This window comes from Cydia fagiglandana, chromosome 8 (assembly GCF_963556715.1).
Source record: "Cydia fagiglandana chromosome 8, ilCydFagi1.1, whole genome shotgun sequence".
Lineage (NCBI taxonomy): Eukaryota > Metazoa > Arthropoda > Insecta > Lepidoptera > Tortricidae > Cydia > Cydia fagiglandana.
Window position 1 is genome coordinate 13,566,800 of NC_085939.1, and position 27,504 is coordinate 13,594,303.

Genomic DNA, 27,504 nt, shown 5'->3' on the forward strand with positions numbered 1-27,504 from the left:
TCTAGAGAACTGAAACCTTTGTTTCAATAGGAGTTACTACCTGTAAAATATCTGTAAATGCAAGTGTACTGGGTCACTCTCAAGTCACAAGTCAGTCATATTTTATTTAAATCTATAGCGAAGAGCGCGTGTTTCAAAACCCGCGCTCCTCGTGAAATCTTAGTATAGTTACTTGCCAGGTACTGAAGGATATGAAATACTTTATAGCTTGTCACTTCCGTAGAAATTGGTCCCAAACGCTTTTCTGTATCTGAAAGTTCCTATCTTGGGAACTTTGGTACGCGCAAAGATTACTTCGGGACCGACGAAATTATACTACTAACACCTAAGAGTCAATGAATTCCATACAAACGGCGACGACAAAGCAAGACATCACAATATTTAAAACAGAGATTCACATAATAGGAATTGATACCATTATAAACATGATAATTTATGAACATCTATTTGGAAACGCCAGATTTGTATGAAATGTCAGCCCACTCTAAGTTCAACTAATTAGCACACATTTAAAACTTTCGACTCTCCGTTACATCTACGTGGAATGCAAACCTCGTTTTCCATTTAATTAGGAAGCAAAGGGACGACAGTTAGCGCGTATCTGAGGAAGATTCGAAAGCGTCTTCGTAGCAGTAACCCACAAAGTCGAAAGTGGCTAATGTTACCTTGCAGCAGCGTTTTTACTGGAGCAAACTACATAGCGTTACATTTATATGCGATAAAAATTACCTCTTAATCACGGGCCAAGCGCGTTCTAGGCACGAAACCTATTAATATTAAATACCCATATCAAAATATCACTTCAATATTAGTTTCGAAATGTTTTTCAAGACGGAACTTCAAAACGCATACGCCGCTCTAGATGAACGAATTTAAAGAATAGCAAGTCGCCGGACAAGAAGGACATCTAGAACAAGATTTTTTTTAATTAAAAAAATTGGTAAAACGGGTCCGGCACGGAGTCGGCGGATCGGGTAAAATCCCGCGGCCACCGTAGTTTAATAAAATGCTAAAAACAACACCCGTCAGTTTGCTCCAATTAAAACGTAGACCAGTGGTAGGGGGGCGGGCGACTCCGGCGGGTTAGCTGGAGCGAGAGCTGTCCCGCGAGGCGGCGGCGGCGGCGGCGGCGGGCGGCGCGTACGGCGCCACGTAGCACAGCGGCCGCGCCGGTATCGATGACACGCTGTCGTATCTGCGAGGTATACAAAGGTTATACTCGTCAGTAGAAAAGAGCGCCTAATTTAAAAAATGTGGGCGCGAGGTTATTCGCCCATAGAAAGTATGAATTTCGCGCTTTTTTTCTACTGACAAACTTTTTTCACCGGCTATAAGTATGCGTGTATTTGTAACGGCGTCATTTCCTTTTTTTTTTCGACGACGAATTTTAGGTCGGCGGTCGTAGGACAGGAGTATATGCTTGTATTAGGATAATATCTCCGTGGTGGCGCGTTTTTTTGGACCCAAGAAACCTCACCGTGCTGTTTGTGTTTAAAATCGATTAGCTCGACGAGCTTATGAATTGTGGCCGAGACACGAGACGAGGTAACGAGCCGAGCCACGACGCGAGAGTATAATCATTAGCTCGACGAGCTGCGAACCGAGCCACGAGCCGCGAATGTAAATCGGCTATAAGTATTGTGAGTGAGCTCGGCTAGGGTGTGGTACAGTAGCATGTACTGACTTGTTGGTCTTGTACTTGTCGACGATGGCCTGGTAGGGCTGGCGCGGCGCGTGCTGGTGCGTGCGCGCCAGCTCGCGCAGGCACGGCGCCAGCTCGCCCGCGCCGTAGCCCGCGCACGCCGCCAGCGCCGCCGGCCACGCCGCCGACAGGCACTCCTGCGCACACCGGGAATATTACTACCGTAAAACGGGGTGAATAGACACGAGTTTCAACTTCAAGGACGATTTTCACCAATAATCCAGATGATAAAAGTAAAAAATTTGACGTCATTTTATGAGTCTTGGTTAGTTCTTCAATTTTGCATTTGTGAAATCAATTTTGACCCACCCAACTCAGACAAAATCAAAGAAAACTGGCTGTTTTCTCCATATCCTTAAAACGGGGTCAATAGACACACGAAAGGGGTGAATAGAAATATGAAGTTTTAGTTATCATAGGCATCGAATTTGGTCATTATTATGTTAATACTCTATTGGCAAATAGGATATATATCTGTTAAACAGTTATTTGATACAAAAATATTTTTTAGTGTCTTTTAACCCCCAAGGCGTGTTTATTCACCCCTTTGTGGTATCTAATCACCCCCTATGACGTAACTATTCACCCCATATGCGTGTCCACTGACCCCTTTTTTTACGTAAAATTGCTTGTTGATAGTTTTTTGCATAAAAATGCTTTATTATAGATAAAATTGGTGATATTATTTATTATTTAGGTACAACAGATACTATATTACCAGATTAGCTAACTGTAACTACGTTAATATCACTACATTTACCGCTAGAACAAAGTTCAGACAGGCTTCATTTCTTACCTCGGTGAGGCCTTCCTTTAGAGTCAAAAAATCTAACTTTTAGGCAGTTTGATTATTTTCTTTTGGTATCAATGTAGAGAATAAATAGTCTACTATATACGTATTGCAAAAAATCTGATTTTAGAGATGTACGTTTTTAAATATAACAACTTGAAAGAAAAAGTTCGAAATTTCTCTATTCACCCCGCGATTTCTGTTGACCCCGTTTTACGGTACCACCAAATATATACCGTTACAAAATAGTAGGTATATTAACAACCAAGGGATGAAAGTTACACAATTCTGACTTCATGTTTTGAATACGATAAAAGCAAAATTCATGGTAGGCCAAGCAATAAGAAGGTATAGAGGGAAATGCTACGCACACAATTTTTGACTCCGTAACTTTGTTTGGATTAGTTAGGAGCTGAACATATCTAAAGTCCGTAAAGAGGAGGGTAAGAAGGTCCCATTTTTAGGTTTTTCACTTATATCTTGGAAACTTTACGTCTTAGCGACATGACTACTTAGACTTAGACAAACCGAAAGCTAATTAAATTTAATACAGTCAAGTTTTTCGATATCTTGAATAGTTTCCAGGATATCCTGTCTTGAAAGCTTATTTGGGGATGTCAATTTTATTTTGATATCTACATCAGTGAAGCTACTAGGCCGTGTTTGATATCGTTTTCGTATAATTCAAAGGTTCTTAGTTCATTTATGGTATCACATTCACACCGTACCCAAGAAAAAACATATTTAAACAAATACCTTTTTCTTTAACAAAAGATGTTAGCAATTTTATCCCTAATTACCCCGCCATCCTATTGAATCCGGTTGACGGTATGTTTAAACCTTAAACATTATAGCAGATAGCAGAGTAAACTCACGCTGTGAATAGTATCGTTGTCGTCGGCGGGCTTGTCGCAGCGGCGGCAGTGCAGGCAGTGGCGCGCCGTGGCCAGCGCCGCGGCCGCGATCACGGACGGCTTGTACTGCAGGTACGGGTCCGCCTCCAGCAGAGATAGCTCCGCTATGTACTGCAAACAATGCTTAGTTTCAGTATCCGGGTACAGTGGCCATCAGAGAGCCTACTACCAACAGGGCATCTTTCTCTGTCACTCTAAATGACTCTAATTACGCGTTAATTGGAGTAAAAGAGAAAGATGCCTGCAATTTGCGAACTTAGGAGTTCGCGGTAGACCCTCAGGTATATTGAAGGGGCCAAAAGAGTACAGAAAAGAATGATAAATAAATATTATAGGGACATTCTTACACAAATTGACTAGGTCCCACGGTAAGCTCAAGAAGGCTTGTGTTGTGGGTACTCAGACAACGATATGTATAATATACAAATACTTCAATACATAGAAAATATCCACGACACAGGAACAAATATCTGTGTTCACCACAGCTAAGCTAAAGCCGATGCTTCACAGACAGTGTTACTAGGGTGACACCATGAATATGGCCCACTAGGCCAGAGCTGTCATCATGAATAGAATTAAATTATGAGGACTTACGGCCGCCAAATGGAAGGTCTTCTTAGGCAGGTGGTTGGAGATGCAGTAGTGCGAGAGGAAGGCGAGCGCCGTGGGCGTGGAGAGGTCGAAGGAGAGCACCTTCAGGATGAGGTGCTCCATGCGCAGCACCTCGCGCTTCGTGTACGTGTCGTCCGTGATGTATACGAACTCTGACACCTCCGGGGGGTACACTTCCTCGTATTTCCTACAAATATAACAATGTCAACAAACGGCACAGGATCAAGAAAGGAACAAGGCTTATACCCAATCTGCCAACAGACAAGGGTAACAGTAGTTTTGCTAATATTACTTTTACAGAGGTAAGCGCTCGCGGGTTTATCGTTTTAACGCCCCTCCATGTGCCGTTAGTTACCATCTCAGCTTCTCTTATCTAGCTTCTAAAACGATACAATTTGAAGTTAAAATGGTGCAACAACAACTTACAAAAAAAAATTGCCGAGTCCTCCCCTACTTGTAAGTAGGGGTCACAAAACCGTGCGTATTTCAGAAAACCGGTTTTTCGGTTTTTGTGAAACTGCAAAACCGGGTTTCCGGTTTTTTCGGTGATTTCGATTTTACGTATAATTTGTAAAATAAGCAAGTATTTTTAGGATCAATGCTTTAATAATAAGTCTTCAACGACATTTCTATTTACCTTATCTATAACAAGACCATCAATAAATCAACCCAAACCTATCAATAAAGTTTTTAACTATGTCAGCAATTCTAAAACGGAATGCCTAAGCAAAATATTAGAGTCTGTGCGGAAAGAGAAGAGTCGTGGAATGTATTGGGTCCCATAGAATCCACGACTCTTCTCTTTCCGCACAGACTCTATATGTCAACGGCGTTGACATAAAAATGAAACACACACCGCTGATGATGCCCAACTCGCTAAACGAGGTAAAATACCGGGATATGATTTGGTAGCGGCATTATACAATAAATAATATAGAACTTCGACATAAGGCCGGTCTTCTCTTACTGCCTTGGTCAACGTGATTTCAAATAACATTGATGGCAACAACAACGCCACCACGATTATTCAAATATGCAACACGTAGCTGCTGGCCTACTCCACCCCTTACTTGGAACACTCATCCCTTTACATTTGAGACTTGAATAGCTACCATACCAGCTGGGGATATAGGAAATTTGACGCCAACGAGGAGGCAACATAATTGTGCATAATATTAAACAGGCATAATATTAAAAAAGCATAACACTTATTGCGCATAATAATGAATCCGCATAATTTAAATATGCATAACATTATTAACTATAACTTTATTTGGCACAAAATGAAATAGCATAATTTTATAAAGCAAGAGAATTAGATGGATCAGGGCAAAATCAACTCGGTTAGGTCAGGTTCGCAAGGCTAAGGTTTTTTTAGGCTTTAGAAATAATTTTCATATTTTTATTTTTTTTTGCAAATTTTTTTAAAGTGCATTTTTGACCTATTTTAGTAATTTTTTTATCGAGCACAAGTCAAAAACTCAGGATTTGAATCGCTGAAGTCCCTAGAGAAAGGCCGCAAGATTGCTAATTAAATTTTTGGCAACTGTATTGTGATATTTGTGATCTAAAAAAGCGCTACATTTACTTAAAACTTCGTTCTCTGAACCTACTGAACCTTAATTCGAGCCGCTCTGTCTACATTTTTGTTTATTTTCTTTTTATTTTTATACCATTTAAACTATGCAAAGTAACTTTATGTTTATTATATTTATCCCAAGTCATCGTTATGACAAGTTACGTTATGCGCATTAACATTATGCGTACTCAGTTATGCGGAATAATGTTATGCGATTTAGAAATTATGCGTAACATACGTTATGCCAAATTGGATTAGGAGAATTACGTTATGCGAATTAATATAGACCCGGCGATCATGGACTGGGCAGATAGGAACAACACTGGTCGTAAGAACGGCAAAGGAACGTTCAAATCAGCTCGATGGAGAAGTGACCACAACCCGGACCTAGTCTTCACAACAAGAGCAATAGATTGTAATAGATGGTACCCCAGAGGCCGCCGAGCGGTAAGTGCTAGCGGATTTTTCACACTCACAACACCTTTAGTATTAGTTGTTATACATCTAAAAAACCGATGGTTGAGTCGTATCCTGCCCCTTGTGACACAAAAATATAGCTTGGAATTGGGATTAAATATCCTGGAAAAGGACCTGAATCTATTAGATAACTATTTCTTTCAGTGGCGTTTGTGCCCCAGCACTTCCAAGACCGAGGTGTCCTGCTTTCACCAGTGCAACAAACTAGCCAACAAGGAGCTGAGGGTAAAATTCCGGGGCAATCTTCTCCAACACAACTTCCTTCCTAAATATCTCCGAAACAACCTGGATTGAAGCCCTTACTTCAAGGAGCACCTAAGCAGCCTATCTGCAAAACTGAGCAAATAGATATCTATAACGTTGGAGACTAAAACGCTGTTCATTTATGTATAAAATTCAAATATCTCTTCAAAATAATTAAACTATGTATATAAAACTGTAAAATCGAAAAACTCGAAAAAGCCGGTTTTATCAAAGTGAAAACCCGGTTTTTGCAATTGGCTGTAAACCCGGTTTTTCCGGTTTTTTCGATTTCGTTGAAACCGGGTTTGTGACGCCTACTTGTAAGCTATTTTAAGGAGAATTAACTTGCTTGCCCTTGTTTGCAAAATGTCTTTTTGTTAGATATATATCTGTGTTGCCTGTCATCTCATCATTCAAATCCTTGATTTTTAAGTCTTATCTCAATAAGTCCATCCACTTTTTATGTTTAAATTATGCAATATAAAAATTATTGTTATTGACAACAATGTTATCTTACCTAAGCTACAAAAATATAAGAAACTATTCAACAATAGTGAATAAGTAGTAGATAGAGAATGCAGGCCATCACAGATACATGCTTACTCCATTCGAATTTCATGAGCAATAGAGATAACCTTTGATACCTAATGTTCTAAATTCATTTACAAACCTTATTACATACTTAATATAATTTGAGGTGACCTGAATCGAAATACTTACGCAGCAATATAAGTGGCCGCGGTACCGACGAGTTGCAGTTTCGTGCGAACCACACTCATGTAGGAGAGGAACCGATCGACGTAGGAAACCGCAAGGTGTAGAGTCTCGCTCTGCTGGCCGTATTCATCACACACTTCCACAAGCCAGTCTACAAGCACTGAACGCATCACGTAGGTGATGTCTGGTTGTTTCCGCATGTAGCCTGGTTTTGCTCTGTGCTTTACCTAGTAAAATATAAATAGTGATCTTTTATATAGCTTCATGTAACCTAATGATAGTGACATGAATAAGGCAGTGAATGCAATTGGTGTTAGGGCCACATGTCTTGTTATTGCCTAGAATCAAAATTAAACTTGCTCAATATTGCCTACCATGCCAAACATTGCCTGGCTTGAAGCCGTTTACGAAAATTCTAATAATACTACATAAGACATGCCCAACCTGCTTTTTTTATTTTTTTACTTCACATAAACTTACAACATTGTACTTTTGGATCTTGTTAGTTTTCTATAATTATTAGTAAATTCTAATTAGTATTTTTTTTGTTTTTATCAGAATACACACACTATGCCTGTTTTTAAAACCACAAGTGCAAATTACAGGTGATTCACCAAACCATTAGTTTCGGTTTAAAAAAAAACAATTTAGGATGGACACTATTTAGAGCTAGGCAAAATTCCTCACCAGTGAAGGACTAAAGTAGATAAGCATTTGACATAAAGTCTACTTACTATAACCATACATATCTGACATCCCATGGGTAAAGGTACCTTATCGCAGTTGGTGCTTACACTATTATTAACACTGCTCCAATACTATTGCGTTGCTATGTGACATAAGCGCCCGCCGCCATAAGTTACCTTTTCCCGTGGAGCGTCACATATAGTGATGTTTAGTATAATAGGTACTTCAAATAAACTTACCTCAATTTCCCTCATGTATTCATAAATATCCTGCCGATACTCCACAACATGGAAGAACATCTCTCTATCTGTCTGTGCAGTGGTTGCATCTTCCTCATCATCTTCAAGAGTAATTTCAAGAATGCTGCTCTCATTCTTGGAGATTGACATAGATGAAAGGATACTTGCATCCCCAACGGACATGGGCGATTCCACCACATCTTTCTTCTCTTGCAACGGCAGTCTAACAAATAAAACCAAATTCATTATAACCTTTTAGTCTATTAATTTACTATATTTAAAAAATATATATAAAGCAACTAACTTTAAACAAGTGCACATGATTCAGGAGAAAATTACACAATAAAAAGATTTACATTTGCCTTAAGTCAGCAGTTATCTAAGGAATGCTGAATACATATTTTATTTAAGAAATACAAGCACTTTTATAATAATGTGAACTACTTAAATATTATAAGCAAAATACATGCGAGTAGATTTGACAAGGTCATCAGTTTTGCATCTAGGGGTAATTACACCCAGAGGAGTAATGGCAGGGCTGTCTAAAACTGTGCTTGGGCACATAAGAATTTGGGGCCATTTTGGAGAGTAAAGAAAGCTAATTATACTAACATTTTTCTGCTATGATCTTCTAATTACATATTATGGGTAATCAAATATCTGTTGTGTCTAGGGTTGCCATCTCTAAAATTTAGCAACCAGGACAAGACGTGTAAAAACCCCGGATTTTGGAGCCCAGAACCCGGACATTTCAACAGTTTTTTTTTAAACTTAATCAATATAAGTTTAAAAAAAAACTGTTTAAGTTGCGTCGCCCGGCGGCGGTGGAAGACTTGAAATTTTTAAACCCGGACTACAAATGAAACCCCGCCCGGACGCTCCCCGGACGCCCTCTAAACTAGGACAAATCCGGGGAAACCCGGACGGATGGCAACCCTAGTTGTGTCTTACTGTCTGTCCTTCAGGGTCCCCTGAGGATGAGGGCCCCGGGCATGGGCCCAGTGTGCCCTTATGGTAAAGACGGTACTGAGTAATGGCTTGTTCAAGCTGGTAAATTTAGCAAAATGGGCCCCCCAATTAGGTCAATATAGATATTGAAGAGGTTAGGAACCACAGACCCGTCATTTTTAAAACATGAAATACAAGGTTGAAAGAAAATAAGGTTATGTTTACAAACCCTACCTCTTTGGAGGTGCTTCAGTAGGCCGATCCGATTGCTTCTCAACCTGAGCGCAGAGGGCGCGCACGTTTTCTGCAGCGCTAATGAAGAAGCTCTCTTTTTTGGTATCTTTGGCAACGAAGGGCTTGAAAGTTGGCTCGCGTTTCTTGACTTCCACCTCCGATGGTTTGTCTTCATACACGCTGAAGGCGCGAAATTGCGCCACAGGGGGCACAATATTCTTTTCATTTTTAATTTGACGCACTGTCCGTGTCTCATCTTGGACTTTACAAGGTCCATTTGTCAATCCGGCCTGAAATAGCGATAAATTAGCAAAGATCACACCGATGGCCAGTTTAACGACTGTTAACCATACTTACCAATTTGATATTCCGGTTCTGATTGCAGGCGAAATGACTGAGGTCGCCGAGAGCGCGCCGCTGAGCTGCCGAAAATACATCGGCGTTTTCTTTTCTGGCCGCCAGAGAAGCATTTTCTTGATCTTCGTGAATCCTGAATGATGCCATTGTCCCCGCTTCTTCCGTAAACAACTTTTGACGATTGATCAGATCCGCCTAAACGCGAGCCGTTAACGGAAATAATGGCAAGTAAAACGGAAACACGTAATACCTTTTTCTAAGGGCACATATTTATTAAAATATTGCGTGTAGACTAGACAATGACAGCGTTTTACACAAAAATAAAACGCTAATTAAATAACTTACCCTATTCGGAACCTAATAATAATATTGAGAATGGCAACCCTGTTGTCGGTCGTATTGTCCTTTTCTAGCATATACGTCCCTCTCTCTCCCACACTCCCACCACACAGCAGTTTGCTTTTTGGCGGTTGTCGCAAAAACAAATTTCCAACTCATTGTCTCAAAATTATACATATTTACACCAGGCAGGATTAAAACTTTAGGTTCCGAATAGGGTAAGTTATTTAATTAGCGTTTTATTTTTGTGTAAAACGCTGTCATTAAACAACTGTACCGCTATTCGGAACCTAATAATAATATTGAGACGTGTTTGTTATCGCCTGGTGGTGGGAAGACGCCAAGCCAATGTGATTATACATGTACTTATTATGTATATGTAATATTATTATATTATGAGTGTTTAATTAAATATGCAGTACACCCTTTATTTTAACACCTGTGAGGAGAGAGGTATTTAGTAAAGCATACAATTTGATATTCCATTATATTATGATACTAACTTAACATTTTATATACGTACTTAATGTACTTATAAATGTTCAAAAAGAATAAGTGAGTCACCACAAGGGTGCTATACATAATTACTTAAATGTAGGTATGTGAAAACTAGGTAAAAGAAGATGTGATAAGTCAGTCTACTCTTCAAAGAGCATACAACATCTGTTATAAGGAGTAATGTAATTCAAGTATAAAAAGATAAAAATAATAAAGTACTAGAGTAGTTTTTATTTATAAGTCGCAATTATTATCAAATTTGATAATAATTATCTATAATAGTAAAGTAAGCAGTTGCAGGAATATAACAAGGACAGGACCTTTCTTATTTCCAGAATCCCTCGGGATTAGGTAGACGAATATTTTAATTATTCGTTATATCACTATCACCACAAAAAGAGTTAATAAAATTAGGTACTTATTCAAATGTCATAGGGAATCACTAAATTTATTTAATGACTGTAAGCCATATACTTGGTTATAGGTTATAGTTATAGCTATAAAATGTATTTAACTCTTTTATATGCTTTACTAACGAGAACGCAAGTCACTGTACATACATAAATAAACCTTACTTAAAAGTGTGAAGGTTACTATGAGAGCTTAAGCCACAACACTCATTGTTCACTGCGCTGTGGCACTAGTTATGACGCTTTGTGGTGTTCTTGTGTAGAATTGCCACAGAACTTTATCAATAATATTTGCAGAATCATTCTAATTAAATTCATGTTTAGCTATCATAACCTTAATTTTACTCAATAATTTGTATATATGTAGTAAGAGTAGTTTCTTAGTGGTTTACTTTATCTGGTGCCTACTGGTAGACATAAGCCTTGAAACTTTATTGGTTCTGACCGCTAAAGTGGCTTAATTTCTGTTAACTATTCATAGACATTGCTTAATTCTGAATATTCAGTGTGTAAATTATAAGGAATCAGATACTTAATTCGAAACCCTAGCTCATCGCATAGGTGCTTTTAACCGAAATACAAATTTATGTGCTTATTTCGTGATTTTACATTATTTGCTGTGGGAAACCAGGGGGTTCCCGACCATTTGCCGGGCGCCTGTGGCCCCAAAGCCACAGCGCAGAGGCCCTTTAAGAGGGACCTATTTTATCCAATGCTAGAATCAACGCTTTGTCGAATCTATTAGATATTTAGGTATACTTATCGTCCTTATGAACTAAGGATAATTATTACTTGTTTATATTTCAATAATACATAGCAAGATTGTAAATTATTTTATATTCTGAAATATAATATTACTTAATTTGGGCCAGTGTACTTTTGTATACTATATCTCTGGCCTACTACCTACTATATAGGTTAGTCTAATAACATCCCGCCTACTGGGAGGCAATATACAGAGTTCATGGATATATATTCACGATATCGCTAAGTGTGTGGATCTAGTTTTCCGACACTTGACTGCATGAAATTATTGTGTACATTTTTTTTTTTTTACAGGTCTCGAGCAAGAAGGGTACCTATATATAGGTTGAGGTCCTTAACTTGTGGATTTGGTAATAGGAGCAAGACACAAACGGGGTGTAAATTAATTGATCCACCATGTTTCAAGAGATTCATGTGCATTGATGCCTTCCAGTTACACTGTACAGACAGACTATATAACTCTTTTGCAGAGTTTTGCCAACATATTATAATAAATGACTGCATTTGTTTGGGTGTACTTGTTCCACGACAAAAACATATTTATATATATTACAATGTATTTTTGAAAAGTACTCGCCTTTCAAAATAGCTTCGCCTTTTCGCAAGGCTTGCTGCTGTTTCACATTGTGCAAAGCAAACAGTATCGCAATGCTATAATTTTGTATAAATTGAGAACTAGAGGGTCATGCCCTAGACGTGACCCCCCAGAAGTTATACTAGAATCGTTCGTGCAAACCATTAAGTCACTGTTTATTAAAAACCTTATGACTGGGTACATTACATTCCACGGTGGGTACATTTGTTAAATGTATAGTATCAAACTATGACGAATAATGATAAGTGAATTAAGTGATAACAATATTTGGTCCGTGCATAGAAGCACGTGCCTTTGAGATTAGTGCATGGGTAGTTTAAAATAAACTTACTCTGTGCATAGGAGCACTTACGATCAAGGTGGTTCGAATCCTCAAGGTTCACAAGGCAGACATAAGGGTGTAAAATAAATCATTCATAAACGCCCCGTTAGGTCAGTTTTGTATATTTTTATTTCCAACATGCTTGTGCAGCACATGAAAATTTTCCTATATACCATGCCAGTCAGGGATATAATAATTAAATAGGTACCTAACCTTGGTTATGTCGTATACCTACATAGGTAGGTACTCGTAAAAATGTTAACTGAAAGACTAGTGCTCTCGAGGCAAATATAATTTATATTAATTTCTAGTCTGTCATAGCAGGCATAGACTTCAAAGGTTTTTAGATATTCATAGGGCCGCTAAACGGAACCCTTTGTACACCTTGAGCAGGCTGTTTGTGCTCTTGTAATTTTATTTTCACACCATGAGTGATATTAAACATAGCTTATTTCAGAATTGAACCGTAAGCTATGTTGTGTCGTGAGCTTAAGTGAGCCTGATTTAATTAGAGTCCACAGATTATCTGGACCTTGGAGGATTGACCACACCTAATTCTAGATATCAATATTCTGTCTGGGCTTATGGTCGAATTTAGGTGACTAAATCTCTTAGTATTATCTATGCCACCAACGTTATGAGGCTTAGCGTCTCTAGACCACAATTTTATATTAGGGTGCAAAGATTTTTTCATTTTTAAAATAAAAATGAGTCGAGATAGGCCTGGAATCTTAGGTTATTTCATATCTATTATATTATAATTTTAGAAATTTTAATTATTCCAATTTTGAGTTTAGCCAATAGGGTGTCCGGGACCCTTAAAATAGATTGGTAAACAATAATGAAACCTCGAATAACGAAGCCTATTTCGACTGATTTTTACCCAGAACATTATTTTGTTAGAACCCTTTTCACTTGTCCTTTGTCCAGAAGGAGGTATTTACATATTCATCTTTGTTATATTTTTATGATTGTGGCCTACTCGCTCGCCTGTGTTATGACCATATCATTTAATTTCTGACATGCCTTGCGCAGGCTTATATAGATTGTAATATCATCATCAGTAACTTGACATCAGTTTGTGAATGAATCAAAGATTCTTTGGCACACCTTACGCAGGTGGAAACATGGCAGCCTTGCGCAGGCTTAAATAGGTACACAACATATTGGTTTCATCACAAATAACTTGATGTTAGTTTGTGACTGAATAAAAGATTCTCTTAGGCACACCTTACGCAGGTGGAACCATAACAGACATAGCTTAAGAATATCATTCAAATGAAGTTTATGTTTATGGGTAATATTCCCTTAAGTAGTTGCGAGTTCTTCGCTCGACAAGGGGAAAGGATTTACTTTAATAGGCACTTTTAGAAAGTGTCATTCACGGTGACGAGATTTGCCATAACTAAACTTTAACTCTACAGTTAGCGAATATAATTTGAAATTATGAAGCAAACCATGCGTCTTCGTCAATGAATCAATCTAAACATTCCCATATCGTTAATGCCCTTTCAAGTTACAGGCTTCCGATTTTACTTAAAACGTTTACAAGTGTAGGTACTATTTATGTAGGTAGGTAGGTAGGCTTAAAGATTGACCGTCTTGTATGTACCTATAGTTACATATAGAATGAATATAATCAAGTTATTCAAATCCAAAATAATACAAGCACATATAGCAACTACATGCAAGAGTTCTTTTAAGCTGTTAGTACCTGTTATATATTTAAAGAGATACCTATCTACCTACATTTTAAACTTTTTTTTTTTTTTTTTTTTTTTTTTAAATCCTTAGATCTAGTTGGAGAGATATAAATTGATAGGGAGTGAAATACTTAAGGATTTCCATGTCATTCTTGCGCAGAGCCATGCTAATATCTCTCTTTATTTAGTCAGACTTAAGTTTACGTACTGCCGAAGTACTCACTTTCCACAAAAATAAATGCAATTCTTGCGATGTAGGTTTGTTCGTTACCTTGTGTCCCTCAGAGCGGAAATAGAAGCCCCGCGAAGCGGGGCTTCGTCGACTCCTAAGCGGGTACACGTTATTTATCAGCAAGTTTATTACCAAAAAATTCATTTTGCAATATTATATTTAACCCGGAACGGGATAAACCGACAAGTTGCTGATAGATACTTGATAAACCCTACACGTCTATAAGCTCCTACCTTAATACGTAGGTTCTACGTAACACGTATTAACTATCCGATCCTTTCGTATTCGAAAACACAAATCACTTGAAAACTGAAGGGTATGCCTCCACACATCACCATTTAAGTGTTATACCTAATTTCAACAGTTATTATAGACACACAAAGATTTAAAGTAATAAGTAATAAGACTCAGAAGAGACTTAATGTAGGTATAATATTAATTAAATTTTAATGGTGACAAGTGCACGCTTTACCATCTCGATGTGTTTTCTACCATTATGTGTTTTAGTATTTTCATTAGCATAGCCACGGTGCGCGCAGGCAGCCTTTGAAAACTTACACATTACTATTCCGGATCGTTTTTATTTGCTAGATAGTTTAACGGACACTAAATTTAAATATTTATTTCGAACGGCAAAAGCCGTTAGAAACTGTTTTTCAATATAGTCAGCTAAACTGGGGTACAATTCAAAAACTCACCAGCAGTTTAGCTTCACGACCTTCCAGATGGAAAAACAGCAAGCCAATGAGTTGGAAATTTGTTTTTGCGACAACCGCCAAAAAGCAAACTGCTGTGTGGTGGGAGTGTGGGAGAGAGAGGGACGTATATGCTAGAAAAGGACAATACGACCGACAACAGGGTTGCCATTCTCAATATTATTATTAGGTTCCGAATAGCGGTACAGTTGTTTAATGTGCCGTAAAAATTCAAAATCACCCTCGAAATAGTTATCCAGCGTCAACGGACAACACACATTTTGGTAGTTTCAGCTGTTGCGTTTACGACGTTCTATTGTCTATGTTATTTCAAATTTTGACCAATGGAAAAGCCAGGCTCGTCTATGGTATTTAGATCTATATTTTAAGGTATACACACACGTACTGATTCGATCTACTGAAAATTAGTTTCTGATAATTAAAACTAAATAACTATTTGTTTACAAAATATAACGACCTTTGCGACGCTTTGCGATGTATTGGCCCAACAGAGTAAGATGAAGCGATCCGAGCGATAGTCAAAATGAGAAAATTGGTCTGGTTTGTCAGTGTAGGGCAGTCTTCAAACTCAAGCTGTCACTAAAGTCATTGTCAATTTATCCAGTCGATGTGGGCTGACGTGTTTACAAGTTTGTTTTTAGGATTTGTTAATAAAAATGTGTATAAAAGACAGTCATGTTTAAAAATTGAACATAAGTGTTCTGTCTGTCTTCGACATGGGTGATAGAATATTAATAATATGCTTGGTATGCCTTTATGGCATCAGGTCTAGTTCGGCGCTACGAGAATACACCAAAGAAGATATTCTGAAATTGAGGTAAAACTTTATTCATTCTAACCCTCAATGGGAGAAGGGGAATGGGCTAGCACATACTGTAAACGCCATCCTGCTCATGCCGTAGGTTGCCAGCAGAGGCGGGTTTGAATGGGAGTCAAAGGACCGGTCCAGGAGCAAGTAGTAAGAGCAGTGAGGGTTTACACCATGCCCCTAAAAGCATACAAGATCATTCATATTTAGTGCATTATTTTATAATTTTCCGATAACTCCTATATTTTAATGTGCATAAAATGCTCTTAGTCTAGTCAATCTTTCGAGCGTCGGGCGTTGGCGTTTGTAGTTCGTTTTTTTTAGCATTAGAAAGAACTTGCAAGAAGGTAAGCGATCATGACATGTCTTTTAATTGAAAAACGCTTTTTAAAAATAAAAAACTATTAGTTATGAAAGCAAAGAATATAAATGATCATATTAGATTCATAATTGTTACATATTTGCCATAACTAATTTTTAAAATGTGTTTTTCAATTAAAAGACACATCAAGATTGTTTACCTTTTTTCTAATGCTAAAAAAAACGAACTATAGTCAGTACTATGGAAATTGGCGTCTCTGTCAATGTTGCATCAAGCAGCAGCCATAGAGTTGACTAGACGCTGACGCTTGGGAGCCACTAGTGTGCTGTGACTCTTAAGTTTAAACTAAACCATTTAAATCCGGCTGTTAATAATAACCATTTAACTTCACATTGTTTTCAGAGAAGAGACAAGGGAGATGTTTCAACATGCATATGACAGTTACTTGAGATATGCTTATCCTTATGATGAGCTGCGTCCCTTGTCCTGTGATGGCGTGGACACATGGGGCAGCTACTCCCTGACGCTTATAGATGCCCTGGACACCCTGGCAATCATGGGCAACTACACAGAGTTCAACAGAGTTGTGGAGATACTGCTTCAAAAACAGAACTTTGACACTGACATTAATGTGTCAGTCTTTGAGACCAATATTAGGATTATCGGCGGACTGCTTAGTGCTCATTTATTGTCCTACAAGTAAGTCTCTTTTAAAAAGGATATGGCTCAACTAGAAGTGAGAAGAAGAATAACAAATATTTTAAAAATCTCTTTTATTTTGAACATTACTTAAAAACACAAACCGTATTGATTTGAAATAAATTAACTAACTTAACTGTTGCTAAGTTATCTAACACTTCAGATTTTATATTAAAGGAAAAAATGGAAAAATTACGCTTCCAGCAGGACTTGAACCCGCAACCTCCGCAATCCGCTCGCCCCAACCCACAAGCTCTGCCAAATGACCTACGGAAGCCTACCAGAACCTTGCGAATCTTTCCACTTTGTGAATTTTTCCATTTTTTCCTTTAATATAAAATTTGGAATATCGCTCGCAGACGTATCGAGACGTATGCTCGTATCGTGCATGTTTAAAAAAAATTGATTCTAACACTTCAGATTCTAATTCACTTTTGAAATTCAGAACAGGAATGAAACTTGAGCCTGGGTGGCCTTGCAATGGGCCTCTGCTGCGCCTAGCAGAGGATGTAGCTCAGAGGCTGATTGTGGCCTTTGACACCACTACTGGCATGCCATATGGCACTGTGAACCTGAAGAAAGGAGTCCCGCCGGGAGAAACCACTGTCACATGCACCGCCGGAGTTGGAACTTTCATTGTGGAGTTTGGGACATTAAGCAGGCTCACAGGAGATCCATTGTATGAAGAGGTAAGACAGCAAACAAGCATTAGATTCCAAAACAATCTTTGCACAAATTTGGTGAAATGTGTTATAATCAGAACATGCCTACGGGCCAAATTAGCGTCGAAATGCTGCTGCAAAGGTTGAAAAAAAATTTGTAAATTTTTTAAATTTATGGAGTTAAAAACTAGCTCAAGGCAATAAAAATACCTCAAAGTTATCAAGTTTGTATACTTTTTTTATTAATGTTACAAATAATTTAATCAAAAAACAAGTTAAACGAAACTATCACAGACGGCACACGTTTATGGGGTTCCAATTAGAACCATTATAATCTCGGTTTTTCACCTAGTTCATGAAAAAATGCATGAAAAAACGATCAATTGATCTCAATAGATTGTTTTATGTATGTAAGCTGCAATTAATCAATTATACTTGTTATAGTTGGCCTACAACGCCCTGAAGGCTTTGTACCACCACCGGTCGCCGATCGGGCTCGTCGGCAACCACGTGGACGTGATGAGCGGCCGTTGGACGGCGCAGGACGCGGGCATCGGCGGCGGCGTGGACTCCTACTTCGAGTACTTGGTCAAAGGTAGTTGATCAAAGGCTACTACGTTGATTTGATAGATAGATAGATAAATTATTTTTTCTCAAAAATGGACGGCAAAGTCGAATTTGCCGTCTAAAAAATAGGTCGCGAAGCGCGTAGTTTATGGTCAGTCAAAAATTAAAAAGTTAAAAACATTGCAGTCTCGATTTTGGGACTGCAATGTTGCATACAAATTCCATTATTTGTCTAGTTCCAAACTTTTTAAAAGTTGAAATGACCATATCAAATGAAGGCACAGGCCCATTAAACAGCCAAACAGATGATTAGTACGGCGACTATTTAGCTGTCTCAAATAGGTTGGCGTATTTTCGGCAGAAAAATACACTTCTATTTTTTTATTAAAAAATAAAAAGGCGGCAAGGGCTTTTTTCTGTGAAAATATATACGTAAGAACGTTGGTTTTGTAAAATATTTCTATGATATTTATATTTCTTGCACCATTTTTGAGAAAAGCACTATATATGACTCGGCTGGAAGGCTACTTGCTGGCTTCGGATTCAATTAAACGGACTCCCAAGGTCGTCCGTTTAAAACGAATCCTCAGCCTGCGAGTAGCTACTTCCGAGCCTCGACAATAATGTACTATTTTGTACTTCGAGGATATGGTTAAAGGTTCCAGTTGCCCCAAAGTCATGTTGGTGTGATTAGGAGAGCTTGGGTAAACAGTGGAAATACGAAGGCTCTGTGTTGACCGCTCCAGTGTCATATACCGTGTGTTTACCGTTCCAAACATAAGAACTAACGTATGCGGAGTGAAATTTGGACAAAGTTTGTATATATAAAATATAAAAACACAAAAATCTAAATAAAAAATATGTGTTGTCAATGTGAAGTCAATATATCTGTCAATCAGTTTGGTAAGTCTCATAAAGATTGGGTGTTTAATTTTGTAATTATGGTAAATCAACAAGAACGCCGTCGTCAAACAGTATGTAATTTCTATAGTAGCCATCCCCTATGGCCGAAATCAAAGGTGGTGGAACATTTTGTGCAAATGGGTGAGAGTCGAAGCACTATTTACAATATTCTGGCGTCCTTTGCCTTGAAGAAAACCACTGCTAGAAAGCCTGGTTCTGGAAACTATTCCAGCTTGAGCAAGGTTTCTGAAAGAGCTCGATTAAAGAAAATTACGGCCGGCCGTGTCGCAAAATCTTATAGAGAGTTGGGAAGAAAATTTAAAACTGACGGCAAAACTGTTAAAAAATATCTTAAAGACATGGGCATCGATAAGCGATGTAGAAAAGTTAAGCCCACTGTCTCTGAAAACCAAGAAATCACTCAGAAAGTACGGCTGCGTAAATTAGTCAAAGAAATATTTTACGCTAAAAACAATGTCACTTGCGTTATGGATGACGAGTCATATTTCACGTTAGATGGAAATGAGTGGCAAGGCAATTACTATTTTGAGAACACCAATGGTCCAACCGATGAGAACGTGAAATATGTTGAGCATACAAAATTTCCTAAAAAGGTTTTGCTATGGCTTGCCATCAGTCGACGCGGAATGTCTAAGCCTGTATTCTTTGAGTCAGGTTTAGCTGTGAACGCCGACCGCTACATAGAGCGATGTTTGCCATTAGTGCGGGATTTCATAAATACGAGTCATAGAGGAGAAAATGTAGTGTTTTGGCCAGACTTAGCCTCAAGCCATTATTCCAAAAAAACCCTTAGCAAAATGGCGGAGTTAAACATCCCATACGTACCGAAGACATCAAATCCACCTAATGTTCCGCAACTTCGCCCTATAGAAGATTTTTGGGCAAATCTAAAGAGGCGAGTATATTACAATAATTTTCGTCCCAAAAATGTACAGAGTTTGATTCGAAAAATAAAATCGGAGCTGAATAAAATGCCGACATCTGTGTTTTCGACAGCGATGGACAAAGTACCACAGAACTGCCGTAAAGCATCTCGCATGGGAGTAAACTATTTTTTGCATTAAGCCTTGATATATACATTATTATAAGAACATAATTATTTTAAAAAAGAATGGTGTTTTTTCTATTTAAAACAATATTGAACTTTGTCCAAATTTCACTCCGCATACGTTACTTTAAACACGGCCACATGACATTGTACAGATTTGAAAAATGAGCTTTATCCATTGACATATATCTCAGGACGGGCCTTACGGGCACTAAAAATCCTACTAGTTTAGCGGTGTCACTCACGAATTCGAGTGAATCGTGCAGTCTAACGCTAGTTGCGACCAATCGTGCGCGTGATGCGAACTCATCATCAACCAATCGCGTTGTAGCGGTGTCACACCGCTGCTGTACTTGCTCCATTCATGCCCCATTCTTATTGCCCGTAAGGCCATTCCTGAGATATAGATATACGTCAATGGCTTTTTTTTTGTTTTTTTACATAATTTTGATATTTCAGTTGTTTCGTATACAATATAAAAAGTAAAAAAAATCTCTTATAGTCAGACCAATTATACACAGACAGTGACAGAGTATGGAAATGCCACTCTAAACATTAAAGTTTTTAAATAAAAATGTAATCTTTCAGGAGCCATCCTCCTGGAGCGCCCGGAGCTGATGTCCATGTTCAAGGAGGCGCGGCAGGTGATCGACCGCTACTTGAAGAAGGACGACTGGTACGTGTGGGCGACGATGCTGCGCGGGCACGTGACGCTGCCAGTCTTCCAGAGCCTCGAGTCCTACTGGCCCGGCCTGCTCGGTCTGCTCGGTGAGTGCTAGGTTGACCACATGCTACTAAGAGCCCATGCTGATTGATGGCAACGTGCACACTAGCGCCACTGCTAAAGAATCGTGACTGTTTAAATTTAACGAAAGATGTTTAAAAAGGGGGCCGCTACGTACTGTATTTTGTATTTAAGTACCTTTTGAATACACACTAGTTTTTATGTTGCTGGATTCGCCAATCTATGCGTCCAAAGTTAAAACGGCCGTGTTTTGAGTTCATGCGCTTGTGTGCACGTTGATGGGATCTTATACAAACAAGGTGGAACGTATAAGACATACAATTGTTCATACAAAACACAGTCAACATTTTCGTATTTTTCATAAATTGGATTTCAGTTAGGTATTTTAGCTCTTAGTAAAATGTAACATTTTTGTAATCTTATACCTTTAAACAAGCAATTCTTGTATATTTATTTGTTTATATATATATGTATTTCGGCGTACTCGGAAACTGTTTCTATATGTTTTCCGAGCAAAGCTCGGTTTCCCAGATATTTGTGATTTGATAGTAATGGTTTACAGACTAAACTGACTGCCTCAACCTGGCAATCGTGGCATAGAACAAACCCTTCTATCCAAATCTCTGTATAGCTATTTAGTTTGTAGTCCCCGGTAAATGAGCTTGAATACACCGTATACCTGTAGGATTACATAGCACAGAAGCGCCGCGACAGTACTTACCTCGCCCGCGAGATTGACTATACATATATAGTTGTCTTTTTTTACCATTAGAAAAAGACGATCTTGATGTGTCTTTTATTTAATTTAAAAACGCTTTTTAAAAATCAGTAACTATTATGAAAGAAAAAAAATGAGAATATACATAATCGTTTATGATTCATAATTGTTACGTATTTGCCGTGACTTATTTTTCAATAAAAAACAAGTCAAGATTGTTTACCTTTTTTCTAATACTAAAAAAAATCGAACAATACATGAACTTCAAAACGTTTTAGCGTTCATACTTGCCTTTATAACGCCCTCAGGCGACAGTGACACGGCGATGCGCATAATCCACAACTACCACAGCGTGTGGCGGCAGTATGGCTTCACACCCGAAGTGTACAACCTCGGCACCGGCTCGGCGTCGTCCAGCCGCGAGAGCTACCCGCTGCGGCCCGAGCTCATCGAGTCAATCATGTACCTGTACCGGGAGACCCGCGACCCGATCCTGCTGCAGATGGGCGAGGACATCATCCGCAGCATCCAGCATAGCGCGCGCACCCCGTGCGGGTACGCTACGGTAAGCGCTTACTAAATAACTTACTACACCAGCACCACAAGTGGGTCCGACAGTATCTTGCGTGCCAGACAGACTATACGTCTTTTTCTAACTGTATTAATCAGTCATCGAGTCCATCATGTACCTGTACCGCGAGACCCGCGACCCGATCCTGCTGCAGATGGGCGAGGACATCATCCGCAGCATCCAGCATAGCGCGCGCACCCCGTGCGGGTACGCTACGGTGAGCGCTTACTAAATAACATACTATACCATAGATTGATTCATATCTTTCGCTCGCGGTGTTATATATCACTCATTTCGCGCACTTCGCTAGAGCGTTCAATCAGATACATACAGCCATAAGTGCGACCAAGATATTGGTATCATCTCACTCGCTCCTCGCTCGTCACGCTCGGCCGGCGAGTGGGAAACAGCGCGCAAGGAACACTGAGATAGATAAGCGACTGAGCGAGTTAAATCATCAGTGAGTTGAAGAGAGAGCGAGTCAAAAGATATAGTCCATTTAAATCATTCACTCGTGAACGACACATGTCTGCTATACCAGTGCTAAAACACCCGGTCTACAAATCTACAAAACGGTATTAAGACGCAACAGGAGCTGAGTTTTAAATATTTTAGGTAAATATACCCGTCTCGCTAACGGAAGCGGCTCCTAAAACTACTGCGATAAGGACAAGGCGAAAAATCCCGCGTAAAAATCTCAAAAATCGAGGTTTGGTAGTCGACTGTTTCCTCCTCCAAAACTTAACCAAACTTGGAAATCTAAATGATTATGAAATTATCTGTGTCGGACCGTTTCGTTTTTTAGGGTTCCGTACCCAAAGGGTAAAACGGGACCCTATTACTAAGACTTCGCTGTCCGTCCGTCCGTCCGTCCGTCTGTCTGCCACCAGGCTGTATCTCACGAACCGTGATAGCTAGACAGTTGAAATTTTCACAGATGATGTATTTCTGTTGCCGCTATAACAACAAATACTAAAAACAGAATAAAATAAAGATTAAGTGGGGCTCCCATACAGCAAACGTGATTTTTGACCAAAGTTAAGCAACGTCGGGCGTGGTCAGTACTTGGATGGGTGACCGTTTTCTTTTTGCATTTTTTTTCGTTTTTTTTTGTTTTATTCAATTTAGTCAATTAGGCCATTTTGGCCATTTTTGAAGGGCTCTAGCGCTTTAAAAAACAAAAATATAAAAAAACAAAACGGTCCGACACAGATATTGACAATATTAATCTGTGATTCTGTGTTGAAAAAATCATTGCTCTATCATCAAATCCCACGGAGGAAACAGTCGAGTACGTTTGTATGGAGAAATGACCAATCATTGGGTAATTTATCTTATCTACTGTTTTTAACTCTGTCGCCCTTTCAGATAAAAGACGTCCGCGACCACCGCAAAGAGGACCGCATGGAATCCTTCTTCCTCGCGGAGACCACCAAGTACCTGTACCTGCTTTTCGACCCGGATAACTTCATCCACAACCCGGGCAAGCACGGCACGGTGATCAGCACGCCGAGCGGCGAGTGCATCGTCGACGTCGGCGGCTACGTGTTCAACACCGAGGCGCACCCCATCGACCCCACCATGCTCTACTGCTGCCAGGAGGCCAGGCAAGGGTGAGTCGAAATGCTTCTGTTACAACTACACTTTAAAACCAGAAATGTATTAAAAGAAACAGCGAGGGAACAATTTTGCTTAATCACTAACGTCAAATCAGATTTTTCTCATCCACACTCATTTGACTTTAATTAATAAAAACGGGTAGTTAAATAAATGTTGCTAGTCGAATGAATGGAACCAGATTTGGATATTTTTTAATTTCTAACAGCGATTGTTAATAACCTCGTAAGACCCACCATATAAAGTTTTCAATTTATTAATTTGAACCTTATTCTACAAGTAAATTAGTTAAAAAGCAATTAAACAAAAGAAATGCTACTTTATTGGTTCGTGAAAGGTTCAAATGAGGTTTCATGAATATGTACATTGTAATGTAAGTACATTTAGTCTCAGGAGGTTAATAGCATCATGACAATTGATGGCCCCACACAAGTCGAGCCATAGTCGGGGAAAATGAGCAAATGAGTGGTTCGCAAATGGCGGCCCATTTTCATAGTCGTAGTAAAAAGTATTGAGACCATGTCACTAACTAAACAAATACGCTTTATTGTACGGTTAAATATAATTTTTAAAAATAAATACAATTTTGATTTCTATTGGCCAGAACAAATATTATACGGGGATGATGTTATGCCAATGTTTAAACAAACACAAAATTTCGTTTTAATATTATTTAAATAAATGTTTTGATATACTCATAATCCGTTTAGCAAAGATCCATTTCCTTTTACGACGCGGATTGGACCGTGCGATCTCGCCAACTATTACATAAACCCTAGAGGTTTCCAATAGTGGCATGCTTGTAAAAAATATTAAAATTTATAGTGAATAAATAAATAAAAACTTAATTTAGTAGAAATGACATTGACTGACAAGCGCCATACAATGGCTCGTGCCCAACGCGTGCTTCAATATCGTTCTAGGAGGCACTATTTTCTGTTTTACTTTAGCTTTGTCCTTGTAACTACGGACATCTCGCTGGTTGAGTGGTTGACTATCGCTCTAAAAGATAGCGCCATGCCTTTGGCCTATACTCGTGTAGATGGCGACACCTTTTGATATATAACAAATTTAATACATATCAGTAAAAGAATAAAGGGGCCCACTAATTAACAGTCCGCCGGACGGTATCGGCCTGTCAGTTAGAACAAAATTTTGACAGTTCCAAACAACTGACAGGCCGATACGGACGGTATCAAATCAGTGGGTCCCTTAAGGATTAAAGTCAAATGGCGTTAATGCGTTGGTGGGTTTTAATGCTGTGTCGAAGATGGCAGTAAATTTATTGTGACTACAAAATTTAATATACTTTGACAATACACCTCTAGGTATACTAAATTCTGTTTGAAGCTAGTATTCCAAGCGTTCTACGTTCGCTGGTTCCAAAAGGTAGGGTTTACTTCAATTACTAATTCATATTACTTATTCCTTTTCACTTAATAAGGCCGCGGTCTCGACGCCAGCGAACAGCGGGGCGTCAAGCCCGCGGCGTCGAGCCACTTGCTGGCGTCGAGCCCGCGGCCTAACGACTTACTAATTCTATGACTCACACTCTTACTGTAGTTTATTTCTGTTTCCAGAATTAACATCAGTGAGGTTCATAGGATATATCAAATGCTGGAAGATGAAGACAACATTCATTTTATGACCATGATTGATGCTACCACAAACAACGTGACTCCAAGTAACGCAGACAGTGAAAACACTGAAACTGACTCCTCTACCGAAACGAGCAGAGACTCAAAATATAATAAAATAGAGCAAGGACACGTTTTAATCAAAACTGAAACGAGAACAGGATACGTCAATATGGACGGCACAGAAAGGGAGAAAGTACAAAACGAATCTAATTTACGTGACGTTGTCAATGAACGTATAGTAAATTTCCACAACAATACCATCTCTCAGGAGACTGATGAGCAAACTACTGAAGTTAATGATCCACCGAAAATAGAGCCAGCGGGAGAAGTTGACGTGGATGATATAATAGTACCCGGGCAACCGCAGGAAGCAGAAAATTTACAACCTCCTAGCAGCACTAAGGCTAAAGAAGCATTTAAGATGTTACCAACCGTGATTCAAGATTTTCTTAATAGCGATTGGAAATCTAAACCGAAATGTGAACCGCAGCACATTTTGGAGAGAATCCGCAGAGAGAACAAGTATCCGGACCATCCAGACACAGACAAATATGAGCTGCTGTTGACTCCGGCTCAGTCCTTCTTGCAAAGGATATCTTTAGCTGGAGAATTTTTAAACAAAAAGCAGTTGGAATTGTGATCTATGTAAGTGCTCTACCCAAATCCTGCATCCCAAAGAGGGTAGAGCATTTAAAAATACATATCCTATAGGAGATAAATCTCCAGATTTCTGCTACTTTGATCTCAAAGGTGGTAAAATAATAAATTGAGAATATAATATGACAAATTTTATTGCTTAAGCCTCTACCTAGCTGCATGTCATGCTAACTGTAGGGGCTTTTTTATGGGCTAGCTAAACAAAACCACGTCTAATGGCCACTTGGTCCATTCTAACCCGGGATTAACCAGTTAAGCATGGAGTTACCATGGTTACTAATACAATTTGATACTAGATTAACGGTTTAATCGCTTAACCCAGGGTTAGTGGGATGGTGCAAGTGGCGCTAAATGAGATGGGGCTGTCCATAAATTACGTCATCGATTTTGCCCCCCCCCCTCTATACAAGCTTCAAATGACCCCATTTTCTCCTACTTCATGCTACCGTCATCCAATGTCCAGACCCCCCCCCCCCCCAATTTGAAATGACGTAATTTAGGAATAGCCCCCATGTCTGAGAGAACGATCGTAAAATCGAAACTATTTCTTTTTTTGTTTTTTATTTATTATGTTATTAAAATTTTCCTCCCTTTGCCTATACAATAAGCATGCTAATAATGTCCTCTCATTGAATGTGTTTCACGACAGTGAAGTTTTATTTAAAAACAAATGATTATTTATTACCTCTTGACAACCTCAGCTAGCTAGCTCGTCTTACCTTTGTACGTTGTATGAAAAATTTAATTTTCTTTATTTATCATTCTTCTTAGGCTAGGTCATTTATAATATGAATATAAAAATAAAATATAAAAACACTTACAAAACAATAAAAAATACATATAAACACATTATAAAAAACCCTAACCTAGGGTGCCGCCGGCAGCGGGGCAGGGCCCAAGCTGCCGGTGGTCAGGGCCGCAGAGTGAGGAACCGACGTACTATACGCGCCGTGTCCAAAATTACCGCCTTCTGCATCTGACCCTTGATCCAGCCACCCAGTGAGAGTCTATGAAATATTTATTGTTAATATTGAGTAGGTAGGTATTTTTTTAGTTAGTATTTTATAGGTACTTATTCTAAATTATTTTAATTTATACTAAGTCATTTTCTGAGTGTTAACTTAATGTTTAAAAAAATATAATACTTATTGCATTGGAGGGGGTCAATAATAAATGTGCCCTTTTAGTATATATGTTCCTTAGGTGTATAGTACCTATATATATTGTATCTTCTGTTGGTGATATTCATAGACAAATAAATAAATAAATTGTATTTAATTTATGATTACCTTAATATTAAGTTTTAAATAATAAAAAAAGACTGCAAGTTACTATACCGTCCTTTGAATTTATTCTTTATTCAGACAAACACTAGGTATAAGTTTACAGCTTCAGGATGCAAAGACACTTATACAATCAATACATAGTATCATAAAATTCATAAACA

At 38.7% G+C, this 27,504-nt stretch overlaps 2 protein-coding genes across 2 annotated transcripts; one reads left to right on the plus strand and one right to left on the minus strand.

The window, feature by feature from the left end:
• Positions 1-1,026: 1,026 nt before the first annotated feature.
• On the minus strand, positions 1,027-9,795 carry LOC134666773 (cyclin-A2-like). The gene is made up of 8 exons (XM_063524056.1): positions 9,500-9,795; positions 9,143-9,432; positions 7,961-8,183; positions 7,038-7,261; positions 4,001-4,205; positions 3,368-3,517; positions 1,685-1,839; positions 1,027-1,195 (listed from the first exon to the last, which is right to left on the minus strand). Exons 1-8 carry the CDS (start codon positions 9,644-9,646, stop codon positions 1,084-1,086), a joined length of 1,506 nt encoding a protein of 501 aa, XP_063380126.1. The 5' UTR covers positions 9,647-9,795; the 3' UTR covers positions 1,027-1,083.
• Positions 9,796-15,693: 5,898 nt separating this feature from the next.
• Positions 15,694-27,260, plus strand: LOC134666846 (ER degradation-enhancing alpha-mannosidase-like protein 2). The gene is made up of 8 exons (XM_063524163.1): positions 15,694-15,896; positions 16,612-16,908; positions 17,354-17,597; positions 18,015-18,165; positions 20,698-20,877; positions 21,881-22,137; positions 23,512-23,756; positions 25,341-27,260. Exons 1-8 carry the CDS (start codon positions 15,796-15,798, stop codon positions 26,038-26,040), a joined length of 2,175 nt encoding a protein of 724 aa, XP_063380233.1. The 5' UTR covers positions 15,694-15,795; the 3' UTR covers positions 26,041-27,260.
• The last annotated feature ends 244 nt before the right edge of the window (positions 27,261-27,504 follow it).

Excerpts from the sequence above, each read along its gene's own strand:
- LOC134666773 (XM_063524056.1), bottom strand. The coding sequence starts at position 9,646 with ATGGCATCATTCAGGATTCACGAAGATCAAGAAAATGCTTCTCTGGCG. Across the intron at positions 4,206-7,037 it reads GCGGCCACTTATATTGCTGC|GAAATACGAGGAAGTGTACC; the intron begins GTAAGTATTTCG and ends TTATATTTGTAG. Across the intron at positions 3,518-4,000 it reads AGACCTTCCATTTGGCGGCC|TACATAGCGGAGCTATCTCT; the intron begins GTAAGTCCTCAT and ends CATTGTTTGCAG.
- LOC134666846 (XM_063524163.1), top strand. The coding sequence starts at position 15,796 with ATGGGTGATAGAATATTAATAATATGCTTGGTATGCCTTTATGGCATC. Across the intron at positions 18,166-20,697 it reads CTTCGAGTACTTGGTCAAAG|GAGCCATCCTCCTGGAGCGC; the intron begins GTAGTTGATCAA and ends GTAATCTTTCAG. Across the intron at positions 22,138-23,511 it reads CCCCGTGCGGGTACGCTACG|ATAAAAGACGTCCGCGACCA; the intron begins GTAAGCGCTTAC and ends TCGCCCTTTCAG.